The sequence below is a fragment of the Monodon monoceros genome, unplaced genomic scaffold (assembly GCF_005190385.1).
Source record: "Monodon monoceros isolate NGI ecotype Baffin Bay Population unplaced genomic scaffold, NGI_Narwhal_1 Super_Scaffold_3, whole genome shotgun sequence".
Lineage (NCBI taxonomy): Eukaryota > Metazoa > Chordata > Mammalia > Artiodactyla > Monodontidae > Monodon > Monodon monoceros.
Window position 1 is genome coordinate 14,639,689 of NW_021703780.1, and position 26,274 is coordinate 14,665,962.

General features: G+C 41.5%; 1 protein-coding gene across 8 annotated transcripts in view; it reads right to left on the reverse strand.

Moving 5' to 3' along the window:
- KIF13A (kinesin family member 13A) overlaps positions 1–26,274 on the reverse strand; it is a 219,292-nt gene that overhangs the window by 49,008 nt on the left and 144,010 nt on the right. For all 8 annotated transcript variants that reach the window (XR_003796624.1, XM_029242237.1, XM_029242240.1 and 5 more), the window contains exons 8-14: positions 24,607–24,741; positions 23,811–23,923; positions 13,165–13,276; positions 12,579–12,791; positions 10,150–10,260; positions 8,411–8,545; positions 6,716–6,846 (exon numbers count right to left, since the gene is read on the reverse strand). Coding sequence is in view for 7 of the 8 variants with exons in the window: in XM_029242237.1 (XP_029098070.1) it covers positions 6,716–6,846; positions 8,411–8,545; positions 10,150–10,260; positions 12,579–12,791; positions 13,165–13,276; positions 23,811–23,923; positions 24,607–24,741 (950 nt within the window). In the remaining variant the exon portion in view is untranslated. The remainder of the gene's footprint in view (positions 1–6,715; positions 6,847–8,410; positions 8,546–10,149; positions 10,261–12,578; positions 12,792–13,164; positions 13,277–23,810; positions 23,924–24,606; positions 24,742–26,274) is intronic.

A 26,274-nucleotide genomic window follows, 5' to 3' on the forward strand; every position in this document is an offset into this window, starting at 1 on the left:
CAAATGAAGCAACTGACAAGGGATTAATGTCCAAAATTTACAAGCAGCTCAGGCAGCTCATAACAAAAAAACAAACAACCCAATCCAAAAATGGGCAGAAGACCTAAATAGACATTTCTCCCAAGAAGACATACAGATTGCCAACAAACACATGAAAGAAGGCTCCATATCATTAATCATTAGAGAAATGCAAATCAAAACCACAATGAGATATCATCTCACATCGGTCAGAATGGCCATCATCAAAAAATCTACAAAGAATAAATGCTGGAGAGGGTGTGGAGAAACAGGAACCCTCTTACACTGTTGGTGGGAATGTAAATTGATGCAGCCAGTATGGAGGTTCCTTAAAAAACTAAAAACAGAACTACCATAGGACCCAGCAATCCTACTACTGGGCATATACCCCGAGAAAACCATAATTCAAAGAGTCATGTACCACAATGTTCACTGCAGCTCTATTTACAATAGCCAGGACATGGAAGCAACCTAAGTGTCCACTGACAGATGAATGGATAAAGAAGATATGGCACATATATACAATGGAATATTACTCAGCGATAAACAAAATTGAGTTATTTGTAGTGAGATGGATGGACCTAGGGACTGTCATACAGAGTGAAGTAAGTCAGAAAGAGAAAAACAAATACCATATGCTAACACATATATATGGAATCTAAAATAAAATGGTTCTGAAGAACCCAGAGGCAGGACAGGAATAAAGATGCAGACGTCGAGAATGGACTTGAGGACACGTGGAGGGGGAAGGGTAAACTGGGAAGAAGTGAGAGAGTGGCATGGACATATATACACTACCAAATGTAAAATAGATAGCTAGTGGGAAGCAGCCCCATAGCACAGGGAGATCAGCTTGGTGCTTTGTGTCCACCTAGAGGTATGGGATAGGGAGGGTGGGAGGGAGATGCAAGAGGGAGGAGATATGGGGATATATGTATACGTATAGCTGATTCACTTTTTGTACAGCAGAAACTAACACACCATTGTAAAGCAAATATATTCCAATAAAGATGTTAAAAAAAATTTTTTTAATAAAAACAAAACAATAAAAGCAAAACAAAACATTAGGGGGATAGTTAATCAATTAATAAAGTTTAATTTGCTATAAGGGCTGTCAAGTGAAGTTTGATGGAGAAAAATAATGAGTATCATTTTGAGTTTTAATTTTTCCGTAAGTTACTTTTCTCATATACTCTCATTATCTGGCTCCTAATCTTTAGGGGGACTTTTAAGCTCAAAGTTATGGAATAAGGAAAATTCACAGATGAAAATAATCACTCTTCTGTAGTAATATTTCAAGTCTGGTGGCTAAGTTTTTATTGATAAAAAATACCCTGGAAATACCATCTTAAATGTTTTTAATCTGTCGTACACAAACACGGTAAAGCTTTGGTGTGTATGTTTTACACTAACATGCTCCCTTTATTCTTCAAAATGACTCTCAACATTGTGACTCAAGTTTCAAAAGTCTGTTTCCCATCTATTTGGAAATATGAACTGATTTATTCATCTGCAAAAATGGAAAATGAGATCAGAATATATATGTATATGTACATCTATTGTGAAAATTAATAAAAGGAAACCTCAACTAAAGTTGGAGTCAAGAGGCCTGAAAAGGGAACTCTCATACCCCAACACTCATGGTCAATTATCCCAAAAAGGAAGATGTCAGTTACCCCAACAGGAAGAGACCTACCTTGCACCCCCAACAGGAAGTGCAACTACTTTACTACCCCAGCAGGAGGAAGGAAGACTTCCTCTGCGCCCAGCAACAAGCCCAGCCAATTAGAAAACACCACAGCTCAGTTAATGAGAAACTGTTGTCACCTAACTTTTACTTTCCTCCAATGAACTTTCATTTTTGTTCCTTGCTGATGACTTCCTTTCCTTGTCCCACCTTCCCTACTATAAAAGCCTTCCATGTTGTGTAACCCCTGATGAGATGCTGCCCAATTCACAAATCACTTAATACAATTACATCTTCAAATTTACTCAAAATTTGTTTGTTAACACTATACATATATAAATATGTACATACATACATACTTTTGCCAAAAATATGAGTTTTTAAAAAAAGTTTTATAGAATACTTATCTCTTCTACCTAAAACACAGACATTCAATAGTCAGTTTTGTTTTTTTTCATTTTGGATGATCTGTCCATTGGTGTAAGTGAGGTGTTAAAGTCCCCCACTATTATTGTGTTACTGTTGATTTCCTCTTTATAGCTGTTAGCAGTTGCCTTATGTATTGAGGTGCTCCTATGTTGGGTGCATATATATTTATAATTGTTATATCTTCTTCTTGGATTGATCCCTTGATCATTATGTAGTTCCTTCCTTGTCTCTTGTAACATTCTTTATTTTAAAGTCTATTTTATCCGATATGAGTATTTCTACGCCAGCTTTCTTTTGATTTCCATTTGCATGGAATATCTCTTTCCACCCCCTCACTTTCAGTGTGTATGTGTCCTCAGGTCTGAAGTGGGTCTCTTGTAGACAGCATATAGATGGGTCTTGTTTTTGTATCCATTCAGCAAGCCTCTGTCTTTTGGTTGGAGCATTTAATCCATTTAAGGTAATTATCAATATATATGTTTCCCATGACCATTTTCTTAATTGTTTTGGGTTTGTTTTTGTAGGTTCTTTTCTTCTCTTGTGTTTCCCACTTAGAGAACTTCCTTTAGCATTTGCTGTAGAGCTGGTTTGGTGGTGCTGAATTCTCTTAGCTTTTGCTTGTCTGTAAAGCTTTTGATTTCTCCATTGAATCTGAATGAGATCCTTGCTGGGTAGAGTAATCTTGGTTGTAGGTTCTTCCCTTTCATCACTTTAAGTATATCATGCCACTCACTTCTGGCTTGTAGAGTTTCTGCTGAGAAATCAGCTGTTAACCTTATGGGAGTTCCCTTGTATGTTATTTGTCAGTTTTCCCTTCCTGCTTTCAATAATTTTTCTTTGTCTTTAATTTTTGCCAATTTGATTACTATGTGTCTTGGCGTGTTTCTCCTTGGGTTTATCCTGTATGGGACTTGCTGTGCCTCCTGGACTTGGGTGGCTATTTCCTTTCCCATGTTAGGGAAGTTTTCGACTATAATCTCTTCAAATATTTTCTCGGGTCCTTTCTCTCTCTCTCTTCTCCTTCTGGGACCCCTATAATGTGAATGCTGTTGTGTTTAATATCGTCCCAAAGATCTCTTAGGCTGTCTTCATTTCTTTTCATTCTCTTTTCTTTATTCTGTTCCACAGCAGTGAATTCCACCATTCTGTCTTCCAGGTCACTTATCCGTTGTTCTGCCTCAGTTATTCTGCTATTGATTCCTTCTAGTGTAGTTTTCATTTATTGTATTGTTCATCTCTGTTTGTTTGTTCTTTAATTCTTCTAGGTCTTTGTTAAACACTTCTTGCATCTTCTCGATCTTTGCCTCCATTCTTTTTCCGAGGTCCTGGATCATCTTCACTATCATTATTCTGAATTCTTTTTCTGGAAGGTTGCCTATCTCCACTTCATTTAGTTGTTTTTCTGGGGTTTTATCTTGTTCCTTGATCTGGTACATAGCCCTCTGCCTTTTCATCTTGTCTATCTTTCTGTGAATGTGGTTTTTGTTCCATAGGCTGCAGGATTGTAGTTCTTCTTGCTTCCGCTATCTGCCCTCTCAATAGTCAGTTTTTAAGAAATATATTTCCCCATTGTTTATTAAGGCATCTAAAAAGCCCTCCGGAAATTCTAGGAATAGCAGTATGATCAAGAGTAGAAATGTGTCACTCAGTGTCCTTTATTATTTTAAACTCTGAATTATAATTTAAAAAATTCAGTTCCTCATTCTCACTGGCCATATGTTAATTCTCAAGAACACTATCTCAATAGTGGCTACCAAAATGGTCTTAGCAGATATAGAACCTCTCCACTATCTCAGAAAGTTCTATTGAGCAGCGTTATTCTAAAATAAAACTAAAAATAGTTCCAGAGCAAATCAGAGAGAAAAGTAATAAGCTTCATCTCTCTTACTTACTGATTACTTTTGTGATCATCTGTATCTTTAGAGGACCCCTATCTAGGTGCTTACACACACACACACACCTGAACATACATATGAACATATCACTTTGCCGTTTATAGTACACTCTTATTACAATAATATAAAAAAGAAAAAGTTATGGAAACTGCCTGGTTTGGTAACATACCCAAGCCAAGAAATTAGCATTAAAAAGTCATTTCTACTTGAACACATGCCTGGGGTACTTGGAAGAAGCAAATATAAAATCTCTTTGCAGGAATTTATGTAGCCTCACCCAAGCCACAAGACTCCTACAGATAAACCGCTGAAGAGGAGCACATCTAAAAAATCATGAACTGCTTTAGGGAGCAAAGTTATCAGCAGATACAACAAATAGTTGGATTGAAGCCCCAGCAACTTCAGAGAATAGAATTTCCAAATAAAGGCAATAAAATAAGTAAAAATAAAATTATTAAAGCATACAATGGAGTAAAAACAAGCCTCTACCAATAGAGACCAGGCATGTCTAAAAAAGGACTTCCTAAACTTCTACAAATGAAAAACAGAGACACTGAAATTAAAACTCAGTAGAATGTGGTTAAGCAGCAGGTAAATCATGACAAGAGAGAACCGGTGGACTTGAGGACAGATCTGAGGAAATACTGACTATCCCTTCACACCATGCCCCTCTTTTGCTGTGTCTCCAATCCCATTTCCATCTGCACAACCAAGATTCAGCCTGCTTCCTCACCTCCTATTCTTCTTTCTTTGCATTTTTTCCTTCCATACCCACAACTGCATGGTACTTAAACATTCCATGGTTGTCAATGTCTTCCTAACTGCTATGTCCAATAGAAGCTCTTTAGCTTCTACTTTGACCTCTTTCTTAAATGTTCTCTTCCCTTAGATTCCATCACTGTATCCTGCTGTTGCCTCTGTGCCTCTCTGACTCCCTTGTCTCACCCTACTTCATGGTTTATCTTCAGACCATCCCATGAACATTGGTTTAACTCTTCCACTATTCACTTTAGACCCACTTTCAAGACAGGCAACACTGATTATGCCCAGTCTGTATCTTTAGGGTAGTTCTCCTGCCCTAAATCCAATGTGCAACTGGAAATCTTCACATTGATATCCCAAGGACACCTCAAACTCAAAGTATTCGAAAGTGAACTCATTACCACTCATTGCCTATCATCCTCCAAACCTGTTCTTCCTCTTGTATTTCTTATTTTGATTTAGTAGTGCCACTGTTTATCTCGTCTCCTAAGACAGAAATCTAATATTGCTCACTTCTTTTCTTTTACTAAGTGAGTTCCCATCCTGTCCCCAAGCACATCGCTTAAACGTCGCTGACTCTCAAGTAATTCTGAAATACATTTTGTTCTTCACTTCTTTTGCTACTGCTGTGTTCCCACAACAATATCGTAATAATATCCTAACAGCTCGCCCTACCTCCAGTCCTGCAAACCCCACACACTTTTATAGTGATCAGATTTGCAGGTTATAAAGATCACTTTAGAAGGAGCACTTATTTTCCTGTATAATAACAATTGTTTCTATATATTCTCCTCCACCAGGCTTTGAGTTACTATACTTGGGCATTCCCAGTACAGAGCCTAGAGGAAGTATACTGAATGAATGAACCACTGCCCTGAGGTTATAGGAAAGGAGGAGATTGGACAGGGTGGGGAAGGACGAAAAGTAGGATAAAAAGACATGGAAGTAAAATCAGGTATGAGGAAATCTACCAAATAAAATCATTTTCAGATGTAGTGTTAAAAGAGAATATGATCAAATTATCATGCTGTGTGTGTGTGTGTGTGTGGTGTGTGTGTGTGTGTGTATACACACATAATTCTGTCAATTTAAAAAAAAGTATGTAAAAAAAATCCAGAGCTTCTAATAGGGGGATACAGCATGAAGCTAAAATCTATTTGAACTTGGAATAAGTAAAAATTAAGGAATGGTATCATTTCACCATTAAATATCTTAACAATCTATCACTATAACAGAAGGCCTACAAACTTCATGAATCATGTATGCTACTATTGCTAGTCTCCGTTTTTCATCACTTAGAAATGTATATGGGTGATATTAACACAATAATTTGAAATGAATATAGTTTTCTTCATAAAAATGTGTGTTCTGAATTATGTGAGTTAAGGAATACTGTTTTAGGACTTCATTTTACACGTGATTATAAAATAATTCAAGACATCATTTAGTAGAAATTAAAAAGTAAATATATTATCCTGTCAATTCTCAAATTTTTACATATTATAGCTTAGTTTAGGAATTTTTCATATAACGGAGTTATCTGATTAACTGCTTTTCATACAATGCATTACACTCGGTAATAACAAATGACTTTATTCAATAGTTATGTGTGTCAGGCACTGAGCCAAGTGATTTATATGTTTTGTCTACTATTAGCCTCATTTATCATATGAGGGAATTGAAGATTAGATAAAAGAAGTAGCTTATCTGAGATCACCCAGCCCTCAAGGCAGAATCAGCCACCCTGAAGCTGGTGCTCGAAATCTTGCTTACACAGCTCTCTACAAGCAGAAAGCAAAAGCCAGTGTAGCCTTAACTCTGATATAACTAAGCAAACAGACAGAAAGGGTCAGTCTACTCCTAAAAACAAGGCACTTGAGCTATGTTAAGGAGCTGCTTCTTACCTTTAAGGGACATTTCTTACCTTGCATTTTCTTTTGGAGTGAGGGTGACCTCTCCATCAGAAGCAATATCAATCTCACAGTGCTCAGGCTGAATTCCTATCCCAAAGAGCTGGATGTCCTGAGAGGTATCTGCACCTACCCTGGTATGGTCCTGGCAACAGATCATTAAAGAAAGAAAAACCTACCCTTACAAGTAACTCAGCAAAAGTTCATCACAATCAGTTCGAATAACCCAACAGCACATGCATGACAACATATGATGAATCAGATGGAAAATGTGAGATCTGGCGCACTATATAGGTCAAAAGCTTACCTTAATACACTAAATGTAAAATATGATTAAACACTATAAAGAAAAAACACCAAACCCTGATCAACATGATTAGCTATTATTTTAGAACGTAAAGAAGTCAGACTTGATAGCAGAATACCTTGAGCTCCGGTTTTAACTTGACGACTTACTGTCTATGTAACCGTGGGCAAGGCATTTCACTCTCTGAGCCTCAGTTTCTTTTTTCTTTTCTTTTGCAGAACCAGAACAATATTATTAATATGATCTAATGAGCAGGATTCTTTCTCAAGGATCACCTGACTTAACGGTGAAAGTGCTTTGAAAACAGCTCTATAAATTCAAGAATCATTGAAAATAGTTTCATGGAAAGTCATAGTTTCAAATATGTAACTTTTAAAGTGATTTAAAAAATAGCTGAGTTTCTAATACCAAATTACAGAGTACTGAAACCTGTGGATTATACAGTGTACAGATTAGCATGATTTTTAAGTACCTCAAACCTCAGACATGTGAGGACTGTGACCCTTGGTGACTCTGCCCACTGCTCATCCTCTTTGTTTGTTCTATTGCTCTAAAAACCATGCAGTCACTGTGATAATAATACTTCCCTATTCAAGAGAGAAACTGCAAGACTTGGTCTTTCAAAATTAAGATTTCAGAAACAATTCCTTACCCCTTCATCATTTCCTACATGAACAGATCTTAAGTCCATTAGTGGACTCTCAGTAAGTCAGGGGCTATTTGTGCCATATTTATTTCTGGAAAAAGTAGAATCAAAAGGATGACAGAAGCCTGAGGTTCCTTTCTTCACTTCTAGCTTATTCTCCACTGCCTTCTGTATATTCACGAGGCAGCTCAGAATCCTTAACGAAGCAGTCTGAGAACTGCTGCACTGAGCCCTGCAGCCTGGTCAGTGGCAGTACCCTGAGGCCGAAGTGCCGAACCCAAAAGGCCACGCCCATCTCCACACCTGAAGGTGATCACAGGACCAAAAGTTATGTCCTGAGCATACAGGCTTGGGAGGGATGGATATGGAAGAACCCTAGCTGTCTAATCTTCCACAAGAGTCTGCTTTAGGCTTGTGATGATCTCGAGATCCCCTTAGAATTACTCAGAAGCATAATGGTGACTCTCCAGAGCCTCTCAGAATCCTGTCACCATAGCCAGGGATCACTGCGACACCTTCCATTGCTCACTCGTGCCCCTCTGATGGAAATCAGCCCAACTGCACAGCCCCAGTAGAATGCAAAAGAGCTGGTTTTCACTCTTAACGGTAACTTGACTGAACTACCAATCCTCTTACTTTTAATGAAAGCTAAGCTGGATACAAAAAGCAAAATCATGGGGACAGGCACCCAGACTCAAGTAGGAATCGTACGTGACGGAATCGGGATTGCAACTATCTATTAACATACTTTCTTACCTTTAAATAATAAACCAGAAGTTCGTTGAGAGCAGGGTCTGCATTCAGGTTGACTAGGTAGCACTTGTCATCCCCCACCTTGATACCAGACGTCTCCAGGGAAATCCCCATACTTTCAAGTTGTCGTTGCCTCTCCTGTGCACAGACACAGACAAAAGCAGGGAAGCTCTATTTGTTGCTCTAGTCATGAGATGTATCCGTGGAAAGCTTAAGGCACTATTTCTGGGGACAAGGCCAGTGAAATTACACATTCTAATCAGCTCAACCAAGTTTACTGAGATCCTAAAATGCATGACTTCTTGTGTCAGTGTTTTAGGGGCACCAAGGATGAACCGGGCACCATCCTGCCCTTAAGGGCTTCCTGTCCAGTGGAGGTGATAAGACCACACAACTAGAAGTACAAGAGGAGAGCCCTGTGCCATTGGAGAGGAACAATGTGCTGCGGGGCTTCAAAGGAGGGAAATCATGATGGGTTAAGAGTCCAGGAAAGGCTTCAGGAAGAGAACGCATTTGAGATGGTTCTTGAAGCACAAGAAGCATTTCAGTAGGAAGAAATGGGAGAGCAGCAAGGTAAGGGCAGAGTGTTCCAGGGGAAGGGCAGAGGAAAGCACAGTAAAGACTCGGGGCGCACTGGATGATTTCAGGTGGGAAAGTCAATGTGGGAAAGTAGTGGGAAATGGGGCTGGAAGAGCAGGCTGGGTCCCTTTTGCAGAGGGCCTCAAATTCATTCAAGTTATTCAAGAAATATTTATGTGTTAGGTACAGATCTAGGGCTGAGCATATAAAAGCAAACAAAACAAAGCTACTCCTTTCATGAAAACTTATATTCTAATGGAAGGAGAGAGACCATGACAAAACAGACAAGTAAAATACAGAATTTCCAAAGGTGATATGGGCTATGAAGAAAAATAAAGCAATGTAGGAGTTATAGAAAGTTAGGTATATGTTTGTGATATCTACAAGACATATAAGCAGCAGGCTGGACTAGGTTCCAGTTACTGATTTCAAGCTACCTGATTGGGATGGTCCAATACTTACAAGTGGTCAATGAGATTAAACTGTTCATGAAATGTACAGTGTAGAGGTTCATCTCTCTCTCATACACACACACACTCACACGATTAGTCCTTGCTTTTTATTTTCTCAAGTACAGTTCATAACAGCATTTGCTAACAAGCTGAAGAATCAAGCACACTGAAAAAACTACTGATATGCTGCATGTTGTAAATTCTCTGCCAATCAGGCAGCTGCATGCTTTGCCAGGTGATCTAAAACCACAGAACAGGTTTCTGGTTAAATGTGAAAAGCAGAACGTATTAAAGATGTTTCCTGAACCATGCCTGTACAAATTCAGTGCTCTGCAACACTTCTAGCAAATACAGGGACCAAACGGTAGTTAATAAAAAACAATGAAGTCAGTGTCTAAAGAGGATCTTTGCAGGCTCTAGTTCAGCAGAAAGAGGTCCTTAAAGGACTTTTTGAGGATGATAAGTGGCTATACAGAAAAGACAGCAAATGAAAAAGAATCACTATAGCACAGGGAAATATATTCAATATCCTGTGATAAAACACAATGGAAAAGAAAAAATATATATATAAAAAGGATGTCTACATGTGTATAACTGAGTCACTTTGCTGTACAGCAGAGATTGGCACAGCATTGTAAATCAACTCTACTTCAATTAAAAAATAAAATTTAAAAAAAATCACTATATTTTAGGCCCAAGTTATCAAGCTACCTGTGCAATTTCTTCTGTTTTCCTCAGCTTCTCTTCCCAAGTCACTGTTAGTTCTCTTATCAGCTTTTCAGACTCTTCGAGCTTCTCTTTCAGTTCAGGGGCCTTCATAGCCTTTAAAATGAAAGCAGAGAAATCTGATTTTCTAATTTTTTCCACCACTGTGTACAAGACAATCCCTTATTGTCCTTCTTAAGCGGTTATCAACTGTCTGTTGGAAGCAATTAAGCCACACACTGTCAGGGGGTTTTAGACCTTTATTAATCAAATGAAGTGAAAGAGTAAATGGCTGCTACTCTTTGAGGGAGAAAGAGAAATTCCAGTGCCCTGAATTAAATTGATACAAATCATCCCAGAGTAATTTTACCCATCATACTTAAATTTCACATTTAAAGACCTAAAAGATGCTAAAGTTCATCTTCAAAATAGAAAAGTATGAGAACAAATTACTTAAGTAGACTTCTTTTTCAATAAGACAGAGATCAACACACATCACTTTATAAACACATTCCAGTTATATTAACCTACCAGGAAAGGTGGCAATTCTCCTCATTTATTTTAAAATTTGAGCCTGGGCCATTTGAACTACTTTTCTTATTGATGGTAATAAACTTAGCATATTTATTATTCACTTGGAAATAGGACTTCTGGTTAAAAAGGCAGTAATTTCCCTCTGTGTTTGCTCAGTGAGAATAATTAAGGGGTCTAAATATAGCTATATGCAGCTTAAGAAATCTGTGGGGCCTTAATTGGCCACCACATATGCTTTTTTGACACCCTATAGTAACATGAGCTTCTGCAGAGTATAACCCTATGACCAAGAAAGATGGCAGAGCTCTGACAGGAAGCTGAAGTGGCGATGATGTGGAGGCCGGTTGAGGATGCCTGAGTCTCACTCTGTTAACAGAGCCTGGGAGTGACATTTAGTGCTGGGTCCAAGGGGACACACATGAAAATTCTACATGAACCTGCTGTGGTTCCTCTGCTCTACCCTTTGGCCAGGCATTGTTCTAGCTACCCGCCCTAGATTACATGGTCACAGTGGAAATGCAGATTCACAGAAAAGAGGGAGGATGGGGATCATCCACCTACGGACAAGTTCCAGAGCTGTTATACTCTCCTCCTAGGATCATGACTCTCATCAAAGTTTATCAGCATTTTGATTTTCCAGGTGTTCTGCTCCCCTTCTTGGCATCGATTTTTAAAAAAATTAAGCCTGATGCACTCAACGATGATTATGATGATAATCACAAAAAGAGCAACATTTATCAAGCACTTACCATGGGCAAGTCATTGTGCTAAGTGCTTTCCAGTATCAATGTTGTACTAAGGGTTAGAGATAAAAAAATTAATAAAACAGGGCTTCCCTGGTGGCGCAGTGGTTGAGAGTCCGCCTGCCAATGCAGGGGACGTGGGTTCATGCCCTGGTCCGGGAAGATCCCACATGCCGCGGAGCGGCTGGGCCCGTGAGCCATGGCCGCTGAGCCTGCGCGTCCGGAGCCTGTGCTCCGCAGCGGGAGAGGCCACAACAGTGAGAGGCCCGCGTACCAACAACAACAACAAAAATTAATAAAACACGCCTCTTGCACTTTAGGAGCCCGTGGCCAAGAAGATGAGAAGGACATGTAAACAAATAGTTATAATGCAACTCCACGATCACCAACAGATGGAATATTCAGATCCCTGGCTTTGACTTCCTTTTCTTTGTGGGGTCAGAAGAGAGTGGTATGAAGGAATGTGAACTTAGAAGCCTTAGGTACACATCTGAATCCTGGCATGTGGAAGCATGTGACTGAAGTTAAGGCACCTGACCTTCATCTCAGTCCTGTTACTATTTCAGTGAGACAGTGCCTCTCTGGCAACAGTTATTTGAAAAGGGTTATGGTTATTAAAGTCTGGGTAAAGCCAAGGAAAGATGGTAACAATGCAAAATGATTTCGTTCCCTGTCAGGAGCTGATAAAAAAAGATAAAATAAAAGGAGATTTCTGAATTTTTCCAAATGCTAACTATTCTTGACCACCTTGTCCTCCACGACTTAATGAGGAGATGATACAGAACTAATTTCTCTGAAAATGGCAAGGCTGCCTGGGAATGTAACCTACAATGTTAATCAAAGCAGCATATTTGGGTCTTAGGATTTCACATTGGAAGAGATCTGGGCTCAAGGGCCACCTGATTGACTGAAGCAAACAGGCAATAGCAGCACCTCTCTTTTAATTGTCTGCTTCCTTGACTGTCAGTTCATGGGATGGAGCCTTGCATTATAGGCCTGTGTCTTCACAGTGCTTAGCACGGAGAAGATGCCCATCAACCCAGAACTACTGAACCACATGAGGCGACCCGGAAGTGCAAGCGAGCTCGACCTCGCCTTGCCACTCAGACACCACGAGCCGGGGAGCCTGGATCACAGGGAGAACCGGGCTGACCATACCTCAGCCTGCGAGAGTTGCTCTCGCAGTTTCTCCACTTCCTCCCGCAGTTCCCGGATGACTTTTGCGTTGGGATCCTCATTCACAACGGCATGGTTAACGATCCTTTTGGCTCGATCGGCATATCTTAGTGTGGAGAGGGTCTCTTCGTAGTTGTCTGCTGCTGGGCTAATGGTGGCGATCATAGAGGTCTGGCTGTTTCCCCCCAGATTATCCTGCAAAATATTTCAAATAGCATCTTAGGAAACAAGGCCCATTCCACGCACAACGCATGAGGGAAGCAGCACACGTGCACGGATGACCTTCGTGCTGAAGAAAACTCAGTGTGGAAATGGGTTTGTATTTCACAAGTAAGTTTATGACAGATGAACGTGGTCTCTCTCTATTCACATCAATGCACAATGCCTGTCAAACAGCATTATTAATGGAAAAAAGGCAACAGGAATGAGTTTTCATCCTGCATGTTTAGGAATCAGGATAACAGTATTGTCAGGAGTTCGTTGTGTAGTATTTTGCACACACTTCTCAGCTGTCACCACTGAAACAGCCAATTTCTAGTTGGAAAAGAACATGAGAACAATGAATTACCTTAAGAAGCCAAGTGAGGACTGAATCGCGATAAGGCACAAATTTGTTTTTACCCTTGCCAGCTGCCTGGTCAGCCAGTGATGAGATAACCAACCCCAAGGTTGTAAGTGATCTGCCAAGAGAAAAATTAAAAAATTAGTTTCATGGAGTATTTATTTAGTTTTCGTAAAATAATAATCCTTCTAGATAATAAGTATAAAATTATAAGTCCCGGGCTTCCCTGGTGGTGCAGTGGTGGAGAGTCCGCCTGCCAATGCAGGGGACGCAGGTTCGTGCCCCGGCCCGGGAAGATCCCACATGCCGCGGAGCGGCTGGGCCCGTGAGCCATGGCCGCTGAGCCTGCGCGTCCGGAGCCTCTGCTCCGCAGCGGGAGAGGCCACAACGGTGAGAGGCCCGCATACCGCAAAAAAATAAAAAATAAAAAAAAATAAAAGTCCCTAAAGCTGATATCATCAAGTCTACATTCGTCAAGAAGCTGAAAAAAAGAAAAACAAAACGTAACCCCATTAGTTTAAAAGAATGAATTTAGAATCCCTGTAGAGTCTATTCCGATCAATCACAGAACCTGTGAAACATACATTTCAGAACCTGGAAACATACATTTAAAAGACCGCACTAGAGGGCTTCCCTGGTGGCGCAGTGGTTGAGAGTCCGACTGCCGATGCAGGGGACACAGGTTCGTGCCCCAGTCCGGGAAGATCCCACATGCCGCGGAGCGGCTAGGCCCGTGAGCTGTGGCCACTGGGCCTGCGCGTCCAGAGCCTGTGCTCCACAACGGGAGAGGACACAGCAGTGAGAGGCCCACGTACCGCAAAAACAAAACAAAAAACAAAACAAAAAGATCACACTAGAGAATTATAACTTACTTCAAATATTATGTTTAAAGTCTCAACCATTTACTCTTTGAGTCTAACTTGGACCACTCTGGCCTCTGATTTTCCCAGAGTCACAATGTAACTTGCAAAGCACCCTTCCGCTACAGTTACAAGGTACATCCTGTTCATTTGCTTAAAGCTGGCAAGCTTATTTCAATGTGGAGTTGCTACAGTTTAACAAAGAACTACCCAAGCAGAATCTTGGAAGCCTTCCCAGGCCTGCTGAATCAGAACCAGTTAAAGGTATCTCCAGGTGATTCACATGCACATTAAATTTTGAGAAGCCCTGGCTGAACAATACCCAAAGTGATACATACATTCAGGTGCCAGGCCTATGAGCCTCAAAAGTGGTCCCGGGACCAGCAGCACCAGCACAACTTGCAGCCTTGTTAGAAATGCACATTCTCAGGCCCCACCACAGACCTACTGAATCAAACATTCATGGTGGGACTCAGGAACCTGAGCTTTCACAAGTCTTCCAGGTGATTCTGATGCAGGTAGAGTTTGAGAACCACTAGTCTAGGCTAATGAGTGTCCCGTGGTGGTTAATACATGTTCTCTGCACTTGGAGAAAACATCACCATAGAAACAACAGATTTGTGGGATTGAGGGATGAAGGACATCCTTGTATCATAGTTAAGTACCAATTGCTCTTTTAAAAGAAATCAACTGAATTCCAAGATTAGCAGCCAGAACAGAGCAGTCTCAGGACATCTCCCGGGACTGCAAGGAAGGTTACATGATATCATAAAGACAAAACCCTTTGTAAATGATTAAAAAATTAAAAGCTACTACGTATTTATAAAAGACAAGGAAGGACACAAATCAGCATGTGACTAGAGCTTAGCAACTGAAAGACTACATAGCTTTCTTTCTAATGTTAACAATAGATTTCCATTAAATAAGTTGAAAGGAGTAAAAGCATATTTCCCACCACACAATATAATTCTCCAAAGGTGAGTCACTGGAAAAGTCATTGAAACACAAAGCAATTCCAAGAGGCAAAAATGAGTCAGAATTTTAATAACCAACAGCCATTACTGCCAAGTGACATAAATATGTGTATCATAATTGACAAATTTAAGAGTTAAACAAATCCACCCCAAGAGAAATGAAAACATATGTCCAAACAAAAACTTGTATAACAATTTTCATAGCAGCAATGTTCACAACAGCCAAAATGTGGAACCAGCCCAAAGGTCCACCGAATGATGAAGGGAAGAATAAAATGTGGCATGTCCTTGCGAAGGAGTATTATTCAGCCATATGAGAGGAATGAAGTTCTGAAACATGCTACAACATGGATGAACCTTGAAAACTTATAAGAGAAAGAAGACAAACACAAAAAGCCACTGGCCTGGGTTGTATAGTGCCCACTCCCCACCCCCAAATTCATGTCCACCGGAACCTTAGATGTGACCTCATTTGGAAATAAGGTCCTTGCAGATGTAAATAGTTAAGATGAGATCATACTGGCTTAGGGAGGGCTCTGATCCAATGACTGGTGTACTTAAAATAAAGCCATGAGAAGACACAAAGACACACAGGGGAAAACAACTGGTGCAAATGGAGGCAGAGACTGGAGTGATGCATCCACAAGCCAAGGAGTGCCGGCAACCACTAGAAGGTAGGAGAGAGGCATGGAAGAGGTTTTCCCTCTGAGTCCCCAAGAAGGAACCAACCCTGCTAATCCCTTGATTTTGGACCTCTGGCTTTCAGAACTGTGAGAAAATATAGTACTGTTGTTTTAACCCTTCCAGTTTGTGGTAATCTGTTATAACACTAGGAAACTGATACAGCCATATACTGTTTGATTCCATTTATATATGAAATATCCAGAAGAGGCAAACCTATAGAGATGGCAGTCGTGGTTGCCCGGGGCTGGGGAGGTGGGGGAAGGGGGAATGATCTGGACACCAGGTTTCTTTTGGGGCTGATGAAAATGTTTTAAAATTAGATTGTGGTAACGGTTACACAGCTCTATGAATATCATAAAGCTACCGAATTGTACACTTTAAAAGAAATTTTAAGAAAAATGGCATGTGATATATATGAAAAAGAGGGAAAAAGGAGTTCAATATAAGGCAAAAACACATTTCTGCTTTAGATATAGAATACTGGGCATTTTTCATATTTTGCTACTATTGAAATGAAATTTTCATTTGGAAGCAACTCTTTGGACTATCCCCAATTTTTCATACCCAAATGCAGCAGAAATTACTTTAATTCATACCAACTACAAAGAGCTCAGCGACTCAAGGGCAATATCGGCAATTCTGAGGTTAACAGTGGTCCTACAGCTCTATAACTTATTCAGTTAGAGAAGCTTAACACTTGTAGAAGCCATGCTCTTTACCTAACGGTGTGCATACATTCAAAACAAGAACTTCACCTGAACCTAATATGGCCCTCTTGGAACAAAAAGAAATAAACTGCAGAATGAGTGGGACTCAGTGATGTCTGAGAGGTCACCAGGTTACCCAGTGACGAGGGGTCCATGCCACCCCCCCTTTCTGGGTTCCCCCCTGGAAGCAGTGATCCAGGGGCATCTAGGATCCTAAAAACCATTTGAAAGTTCAATGTCTGAAAGCTGAACACCAGGCTTACATATTTTAATGGGAATTTTATTTCCAGGGACCTTAAAAATATAACAAAATAACAAATTATGGACGCTGCTAGCCCTGCTGTTTCAGCCTGGAGGCAAACAGGCAGCTCATGGGTGTCAGAACGGGGTGGGAGTGTTTTGCCAATTTTAGGGGCTGAAAACGTTACTCCAGGAATCTTTCTCGTTCTAGGAAAGCACCGCTCCTTTCCTGAACCTGCTGGAGGTGGAGACAGTGAGGAAGTTCCTAATGGTTAAATCTCTCACCACGAGTCCTTGGGGGGGGGGGGGGGGGGGGGGGGACAAGGGGGAGGGGCTGGCTGCGGAGGAAGGAAGACTTAAGCCAGGGGATAACATCTATAAACAGACAGCCAGGGGCTTCCCTGGTGGCGCAGTGGTTGAGAGTCCGCCTGCCAATGCAGGGGACACGGGTTCGTGCCCCGGTCCGCTGAGCCTGCGCGTCCGGAGCCTGCGCTCCGCAATGGGAGAGGCTACAACAGTGAGAGGCCCGCATACCTCAAAAAAACAAAAAAAGAACAAAAAAAACAGACAGCCAACTATAAACAAGGGAGAATTCGGGATCAGAAAGAAAGTAAATAAAACTCAGGAGGATCAAAAATAAAACTCAGGAGGATCAAAATAAAAGTGGCTTGCTGAAAAGAAAAATTGTCAGATTATATGTATACATACAGCTGATTCACTTCACTGTACAGCAGAAACCAACACAACATTGTAAAGCAACTATACCCCAATTTAAAAAATTGTCATAATTCAACTTTTTTGTTTTTTGCTTTTCTATACCTTCCTTAAACCTACCTAGTTTCCCTTGAAACTCCAATCACCAGATTCCTTCTCTTAGGAGTAGATATGATGTGATGTGAGTTATCTATAATGTCTAGGATGGATTTCAAATCTATTTTACCTATGTTTCCAGTGATCTTTTTCTAAGATCATAACTGTAGGACTTATTAAACTTTATCAGAGTCAGCCGTGTATGCATTGCTCTTTCTACTAAGACTGTGACCACCGTGGCATCAGAGGCGGCTACGCCTGGCTTACAGAAAGCACACAGTCAATATTTGCCAAGTTACTACGCTGAGTCTAGAATACAGTGAAGAACAGAAGACGAACCTCTTTCTACAAAGGACTAATTCAAGGCCGGTTTGGGTACACTCTGTGGGTGCTGGCCCAATATCCATTTTCCCCTTCTTACTTGCTAACGGACACCTGATTTTGCTGGGAAGGACGAACCGAGCTAAAATCTCTACAGAGTCCTCTGCAGCTCGGAGAAGCCATGAAACACAGTTCTGGCCAATGAGATATAGGGAGATATTCCTGGGAGGGGCTTCCAAGCAGGCTATGGTTCTCCTGATAGAAAAGGTACATAGTCAGCTGACAGAAGCCGGTGGTCATTTCCCCATCTTGTTTGGAACACACAGATATGGATACAATGCCTGGAATGGTAGAGCTGTCTTGAGGTCATGAGAACTGCATGAACACATACTAAGGTTAGTACATACAGCCGTGTGCCTGATAGCATTTCTGAGGTGCTGGGCTTGCCTCTGACTTCTTGTTAAGCGAGAAAGATTAACTCATCACTTGGTTGTCATTGCAGTGGTTTCTGTTGCTTACAGCATAATGCAATCCTTGGCTTTTACAGAATTAGTCAAAAGATGATGAAGTTAGTGGAACTGAGTTTAGCCCTCTTCCCCAGGAAGTCCCCACTCCTTACAGGAAAGGGGAAATGCAAAGTGGCAATTTATGTGGAAAATTATGGTGAAAGGACAGCACCATCACACGACAGGAGAGGAAAGAAAACAGTTATATCTACAGTATGGGCCTCATTTCCACTCACCGTTTTCCAGTGACTAATGCAAATCATTAAACTCAAATGTTCATCTAATGAGTATCATTCCCAATCTCATTTCCATTTCAATTGCTGTGGTGTAATAAAAAAGCATATACGAACATTTCCCCCCCCCCCGAAAAAAACGTTCTTTTGCACATTTGTTCTGGAGACGTTAATATATGTTATACCTAGAATTCTGTCATCAAGTAAGCTCAGGGAATCATGAAGTTATACGGGATTCATGACTACAGGATTTCTGAGCGCTTTTAGCACTGGGAATCTCCCAAGGAAGGCTTTATAAGTAGCCTTTCTCAAAATTATTTATCCAGGGGTCTTTTTCTCCCCAGAGCCTCTTGAGGAACTAGTATTTCACAAGAATGTTTTGGGAAACACTGAAGTAACAATGGCACATGTCCCAAAAGATGTGGCTACTGCATCCTCAGGAGCAAATTTTCGCTCTGTCCCTTGTGGGTCTCTTGTGTTAAATACAGAGAAATTTATTCAGATTTCTTTCTTCACATATGTGGACCCTGCAATGCACAAGTGGTAAATTAACAAGGACCCCCACCCGCCCCTGAATAATGGACAGAAGGCAGGCCACTTTTATTCTCCCCTGGTACAAGTTCATGTTTAGTTCTGCAGGCAAAACCCACTGAAATGAGGTTTCCGAGGGGAAATGAACAAGAGTCACGGAGGGTGCTCAAGAAGAAAAAAAGGATTGAGTCACATGAAACATTAGAAACATTGTGCTTATAAGTTATTAAAACAAATTATAGGGGCTTCCCTGGCGGCGCAGTGGTTGAGAGTCCGCCTGCTGATGCAGGGGACGCGGGTTCGTGCCCCGGTCCGGGAAGATCCCACATGTTGCGGAGCGGCTGGGCCCGTGAGCCATGGCCGCTGAGCTTGAGCGTCCGGAGCCTGTGCTCCGCAACGGGAGAGGCCACAGCAGTAAGAGGCCTGCGTACCGCAAAAACAAAAACAAAAACAAATTATATGACAGGATCCTAGGAGTAACATATATTAATATCCCTCAACAAGTGTTCAGTAGAGCCCATTTTTGGATATGTTTAGTATATACTTTATTATTAACCACAGTGATTGAAATGGAAAGGAGACTGGGGAAGATACTCATTAGATGAATACTGTTGGCATTTAATGGTTGGCCATTGCTGAGAATAGAACAGAACCGTTTTCAATGACATTCCTAGGTGTATTAGAGAGTGTTCCATGACCTAAGTGAGTTCTCAGAGAAGTTGAACCAACCAGTCTCCAGGAGCAGAAAAAGGCTTCGTCCTTCCGCCCTCAGTAGACGGAGGAGCAGCAGACGGACTCGCAGACGCGTCCCCTGTGAAGATGGTCTACAGATGACCTACCCCTCCCCAGTCTGGAACAGGCCTTGGCGGTACAGCCATACAGTGCCTTAGCTCTCCGCGTGAAGGAATAACGTGTGCTGTAAAGCTCTTAAGAGCTTAAGGAGAGATGAAGCCCCTAAATCCATAGCCCATTAAGCAGACACTAATGTCCGTGTGAAGTCCCTGGCAGGTCTGCTTAAGGGGATTATTCATGTTCCATATAAAGAAGCCCCAGGAGGAGGCTGAGAGAAAGCTTAGGAAACATGTCAGAGATTTCTTTAATTTTAGCCCTCCACTGGGCACTGATTTTAAGGCTTAAAAAAACCATTTGTGGAACTATCAGGCAGCAGTTTCAATATACTATTTATTTTACGAGTACACACTTAACATAGAGCTTACTAGGAGTAGGCCTGTTCTAAGCATGCTACAAGTAGTCACTAATTTAATCCTCACAACAGCCTTACTCACAGTGTCTGCTCATCCACATTTTACAGGTGAGGAAACAGAGGCACGGAAAGGTCACACCCCTAGTTTCTGTAACTAAGAAGCTCCCGTGTCTCCTCTGGGAAGCCTCCCGCAAACCTGCCAGCTGTGTTGTCACCCATGTCCCCACCGCACCCTGTGTGTAAGTTTCTATGGCAGTTAATGTATTAATATCACTCCTTCCCCACTGGACCTTGAACTTTCTGAGGCCAGGGTCTGATCTTACTCACCCCTTTCTTCTTATGCCCAGTCGGTGTTCAACACATATTTGCTAAACGGAACAAAAAAGTGCAGGTCCATTTATCTCTTATTGGATATCCTTGGGGCCCCATGTGTTTTGAAATTCAGAATATTTTGGATTTGAGGAAGTTCAGTGCACACACTTACCCATGACCACTGGTGGGATCTGGGACAGCAGCCCATAGTAAAATTCATTAACGTTTCTGCAGCTAAACTTATGAATGGCCATACTAAATGAGTAAATAAAGACCATAAATGAAGATAAAGACCTCATCAGAGTTCAGGTGAGGGTTCACCAACAAGTGAGCTATGAAGAAAATCAGAAAAGCACTTGGTTTTCAGAGCACTTTGGATTTTGGAACTGCAGGTAAAGGACTATGGGCCACTCTTTCTACAAAGGTCTCTAAGACAGCTGTGCAGACCACGGCATGGTCCTACTGTGAGAAGATGTCCCATCAATTCAGTGACTAAGTACCAATGACCATGCTGAGAACTTGGAGGACACCTGGTGGAGACCTGGACCCACAGTGGACTCCCAGCACATATGCACCAAGTCAGGGAGCTGAGAGAGATGTGTGGGGTAAAGAAAAAAGGCCTGGATTAAGGTTCAAGGGAAAGGGTTCAGAGACGGCTCCACTCCCTTAGAGCCAGTTATTTTGGGAAAAGCACAAGAACAACTTGGCAAACATCCACAGGCTGGTCAATGTGTCCTATAAAAACATGCTTCAATGCTGGGTGATGTAGCGCTTCTCAACATCACCTGCTCGAGAAAATCCCCCCACCTCCTTTTGCTTTTTCGGATGAAGTAACTTACTGTATCTTAACCTATGTGCTCCTCGAGGGCAGCAATCATGCTGTAACAAGTAACCAGAGACACAGTGGCCTAAAACAACACAACTGTATCATCTTACAGTTCTGGAGGCCAGAAGTCCAGAATGTGCTTCCCTGAGCTAAAACCAAGGTGCCCGACAGTGCTACGTGCCTTCGGGAGGCTCGAGGGGAGAACCGTTTCCTCGCCTTTTCCAGGTGCCCACGTCTCTCGGCCCGTGGCCCCTTCCTCCGTCCTCACGCGAGCAATGGACTGTGAGGTCTTTCTCACCCACGTCACCCTGACGCTGGCTCTGCCACTTCCTTCTTTCACTTATAAGGAGCTTTCTGATTAGACCCACCCGAATCATCTTCTCATCTCAAAATCTTTAACTTAATCACATCTGCAAAATCCCTTTGTGAGGTAAAATATGCATATGTTTTGGGAATTAGGACCCGGACTTATTTGGAGGACAGGCAAGCAATATTCTGTCTACAACAATATCTAAGTTCCTCTTGCATCCCCACATCCAAGGCAGTGCCAGACACATAGCAGAGGCTTAATAAACGTCTGCTCAGCTTTTATTCATACTACTTAAATATCTCCAACCTCATCTTTAAACAGAGAAAAAGATACATATAATGAACCTCACATGAAATAATGCATATGAAAGTGCTCCCAAAACTAAAAAGAACCATAAAAATGTAGATATCTCACAGACTAGTAGTAAGGAATACATACATCCATTTGTGAAAAGGCCAGTACATAACTAAGGAAAGATGATAGGAAGCTAAGAGAATGCCATTCAATCCATTAAGTCATAGTGGAAAAGAGCCAGTAGCTGGAGGACCTAAATTATGTTATCATGTGGCCTTCAGGTAGTCCAGTTTGAGACACTACATAATTTAGTGTCCAAATTGAAGGGGGCACTATTAATATTTCCTCTGGGACAGAAGTATCAATCAGGACTCTTTCCAGCAAACAGAACACTTGGGCACCCCACTTACAGCAGTGGGGTGAGCCTGGGCTCTCGAGCCAAACTGCCTACAACCAAATCTAAGATCCACGCTTAGAGTTTTGTGACCCTGGATATATTCCAGTGCTCTCTGCCTTGGTTTCCTCATCTGTAAAATGGGTATAATAGACCCATCTCACGATGCTGATGTGAGTCATTACATATAGAGCATTCAGAACAGTGCCTGGCATATAGTAAGAGGTTAAAAGAAACTAGTGATTGGCCAGCCATACTCAAAATTTCCATAAATTCACAGCACAGAATTCCCAGTGGCTTCCCACAAGTGTAGACACAGGCAAAGGGCTGGCATGGCTTAGCACCAGTAAACAAATGTCTAGGAGGGGTGACACTCTTTTCTTTGGTACCTGCATCCTCACACCCTCATTTCTGCTTCCCCGTCCTGGTTCTTGCACTCATTTTGGAATGCAGAGCTGTATGCCCGCCTGGGCTCCTATAATGCTTTGTCATGAAATAGAGCAAAGTCCTTTGTTATTAGAGCAGGAGACAGAATGACTGGAAGTTAACCCCGTAAAGCAGCAGTCTGTGCAGTAAGCACAGCTCTGTCCATCTGATAGAGGGGGTGATATTTCACTGCTAATTTTAAACTTTTGTAAAATTACAATGTGCCGGTACCATTTTGAAATGCAAGCTGCACAAACATGTTCCTGACTATATTACCTCTTGTCACCTTCTGTCCTAAACAAAACCCCAAGTTATTATGTCTCAACAGAAAAATTCAAGTACAAACTAAGCTACTTTCTACTCACGCTGTTTATACAGCTTATAAAAATAATAGCTACGACCATTAATCTTTATTCAGTGTATACTACGTGCCAGGCTTTGTTCTAAGCACATTATGGGCATTCACTGTGCCTTTGCTGTACCCTCTGAGTGAAATGCCTTCATCTCCTCGGCCACCGGGCCAACTCCTACACACCCTGCACCTCGGCTCTCCTCCAGCCTTCACCACATCCCTGGGCATGCTGCAGGCACTCAGGCAGAGAGTGAGATTTCAGGACGGCAGTTCGTCAATAAATGTTACTTTTTGGGGGGAGATATTGATGTTTAAACCGTATTAGCCTTACAAAGGGATTTGAAGCAGATTTTCTCTTCAGAATAAGCTCCTCGAGTTAAATTTAAGGTATGATTTGATTGCAACTTGTTGCAACTTGTGTTCACCTAAGTTTTATACAGTGATGCGCTGGGTGTTTGTACAATGTTTGAGGCATTTTACTAAACCTCATGCATCTCAATAGAGGCAGGTGAATGTTCTTCTTCAACCCAGTTCATTAAAGCTACACAGACTCTGAACCATCTGTGATCAGAGCCATCTGACCCCTGGTAATGCGACAAGTCCCCCAGGCACACGAGAAGCTGGGTGGGGTGTTCCAGTTTAACGCGGGAGTTGCACCAGCCTCTTACTTGTTAATGTTGCTGCCTTCTTTCAGTCGCTCTCCCGCGGCTCCCGTTTTAGACACTCTCTCGCTACCCGCCAGGTCCACCAAGCTGACCTTGCTCACTTTCTCTCCCGAATTCTAGTCGTGAGAAACGAGAGACACGACACACATGAGTGCAGAAACCACACAGACATCTACATATATCTCAGCACCACAACGAAAGCCATCCCGCTACAACAAGGCATACTCCTCAAGAAGATCTTAAATTGTAAGAAGAGCTCTTGGTCTAGCAGTTTCACGGGCAAAATTTAGGTTGGTGTAGCAGTGTGGCATTTTGTTTTGTAGTTGGGAAGCAAGTGCACTGGGCTTTCCAGAATACAGTCAGAAAGCTGGAGCTTTTATGCACCTATGAGAACATACCAGGACATGAGGATTCCTCCGTATTCAGGTCAAATCCTTCTTTTTTTGAAAAAGCTTTCTTTAGGCTAAATGTTGCGGCGGTTTCCTCTTTAATATCCCTTAATGACTATGAAGTAAACCCAGTTGTTTTTAGGGGAATTTCAGTATGAAAGGATACATAGTAAAAGCTGTACGGTGACATCATCACGTTCTTTAGGGAGTTTATACAAGGAATCCAATTTTTAAAAAAATGTTATATATAAAGTAAGACCTAACAAATTAAATGATGTAAGCAAAGTAGCTCATCTAGTAAGTAGAAGAGCTGGCCTAAAGTTCTCAGGAACTGAATCCAGTCATGAAACAGTTCACTCATGAAGGTAGAGCTCTTTCACTGCTACCGAAGGTTCTACCCGATCCCTCACCCCAGACTGTAGGTCATACAGCGTCTGTGTGATGATGATGTTGAACACAGCATGGGAGCGGCTACTTTCTTCATTCATGTTGGTCGCAGCTACCGTCCGAGACTTATTTCCCTCAGACATCAATGACTCGATATCCTGGAGAAAAAGCAGAGGGAAAATATTAGAAGCAAAAAACCCAAGAACAGCATCCTGCCCATCAAGCGTATGTGTTAATTAAGACGCACCTGTCACCACCCTTCCATATAAACCTCCTGCTTCTCCTCCACAGAGCCTGTTTCGAGCTTCCACTCCCTCAGTGCTTTCTAGTGGATGAAATGTCTCCCCCATTCTTTCTATTTATTTTTAAAAATTTCTATTGGAGTATAGTTGGATTTACAATGTTGTGTTAGTTTTTGCTGTACCGAAAAGTGATTCGGTTATACATATACATACATCTGCTCATTTTTTAGATTCTTTCCCCATAGAGGTCATTACAGAGTATTGAGTAGAATTCCCTGTGCTCAACAGAGGTTTTATTTTACTTTATTTTTTTAATAGATCTTTATTGGAGTATAATTGCTTCACAATACTGTGTTAGTTTCTATTGCACAACAAAGCAAATCATCCATATGCATACACATGTCCCCATATCCCCTCCCTCTTGAGCCTCCCTCCCATCCTCCCTATCCCACCTGCTATGTCATCGCAGAGGACTGAGCAGATCTCCCTGTGCTATGCGGCTGCTTCCCACCAGCCAACTATTTTACATTCGGTAGTGTATATACATCGATGCTACTCTCACTTCACCCCAGCTTTGCCCTCCCACCCTATGTACTCAAGTCCATTTTCTAGGTCTACTTCTTTATTCCTGCCCTGCAACTAGGTTCATCACTACCAGTTTTTTGTTTTCTTTTTTTAATTCCATATATATGCATTAGCATACGGTATTTGCTTTTCTCTTTCTGACTTACTTCACTCTGTAGGACAGATTCTAGGGCCATCCACCTCACTACAGATAACTACAGTTTTCGTTTCTTTTTATGGCTGAGTAATATTCCACTGTATATATGTGCCACATCTTCTTTATCCGTTCATCTGTCGATGGACACTTAGCTTGCTTCCATGTCCTGGCTACTGTAAATAGAGCTGCAATGAACATTGTAGTACATGTCTCTTTTTGAATTGTGGTTTTCTCAGGGTATATGTCCAGTAGTGGGATGGCTGGGTCATATGGTAATTCTATTTTTAGTTTTTTAAGGAAGCTCCATACCGTTTTCCATAGTGGTTGTATCAATTTACATTCCCACCAACAGTGCAGGAGGGTTCCCTTTTCACCACACCCTTTCCAGCATTTACTGTTTCTGGATTTTTTGATAATGGCCATTCTGAGTGGTGTGAGGTGATACCTCATTGTAGTTTTGATTTGCATTTCTCTAATAATTAGTGCTGCTGAGCATCTTTTCATGTGCCTCTTGGCCATATGTATGTCTTCCTTGGTGAAATGTCTATTTAGGTCTTCCGCCCATTTTTAAACTGGATTGTTTGTTTTTTTGATATTGAGCTCCAAGAGCTGTTTGTATATTTTGTAGACTAATCTGTTGTCTATTGTTTCATTTGCAAATATATGCTCCCATTCTGAGGGCTGTCTTTTTGCCTTGTTTATGGTTTCCTTTGTTGTGCAAAAGCTTT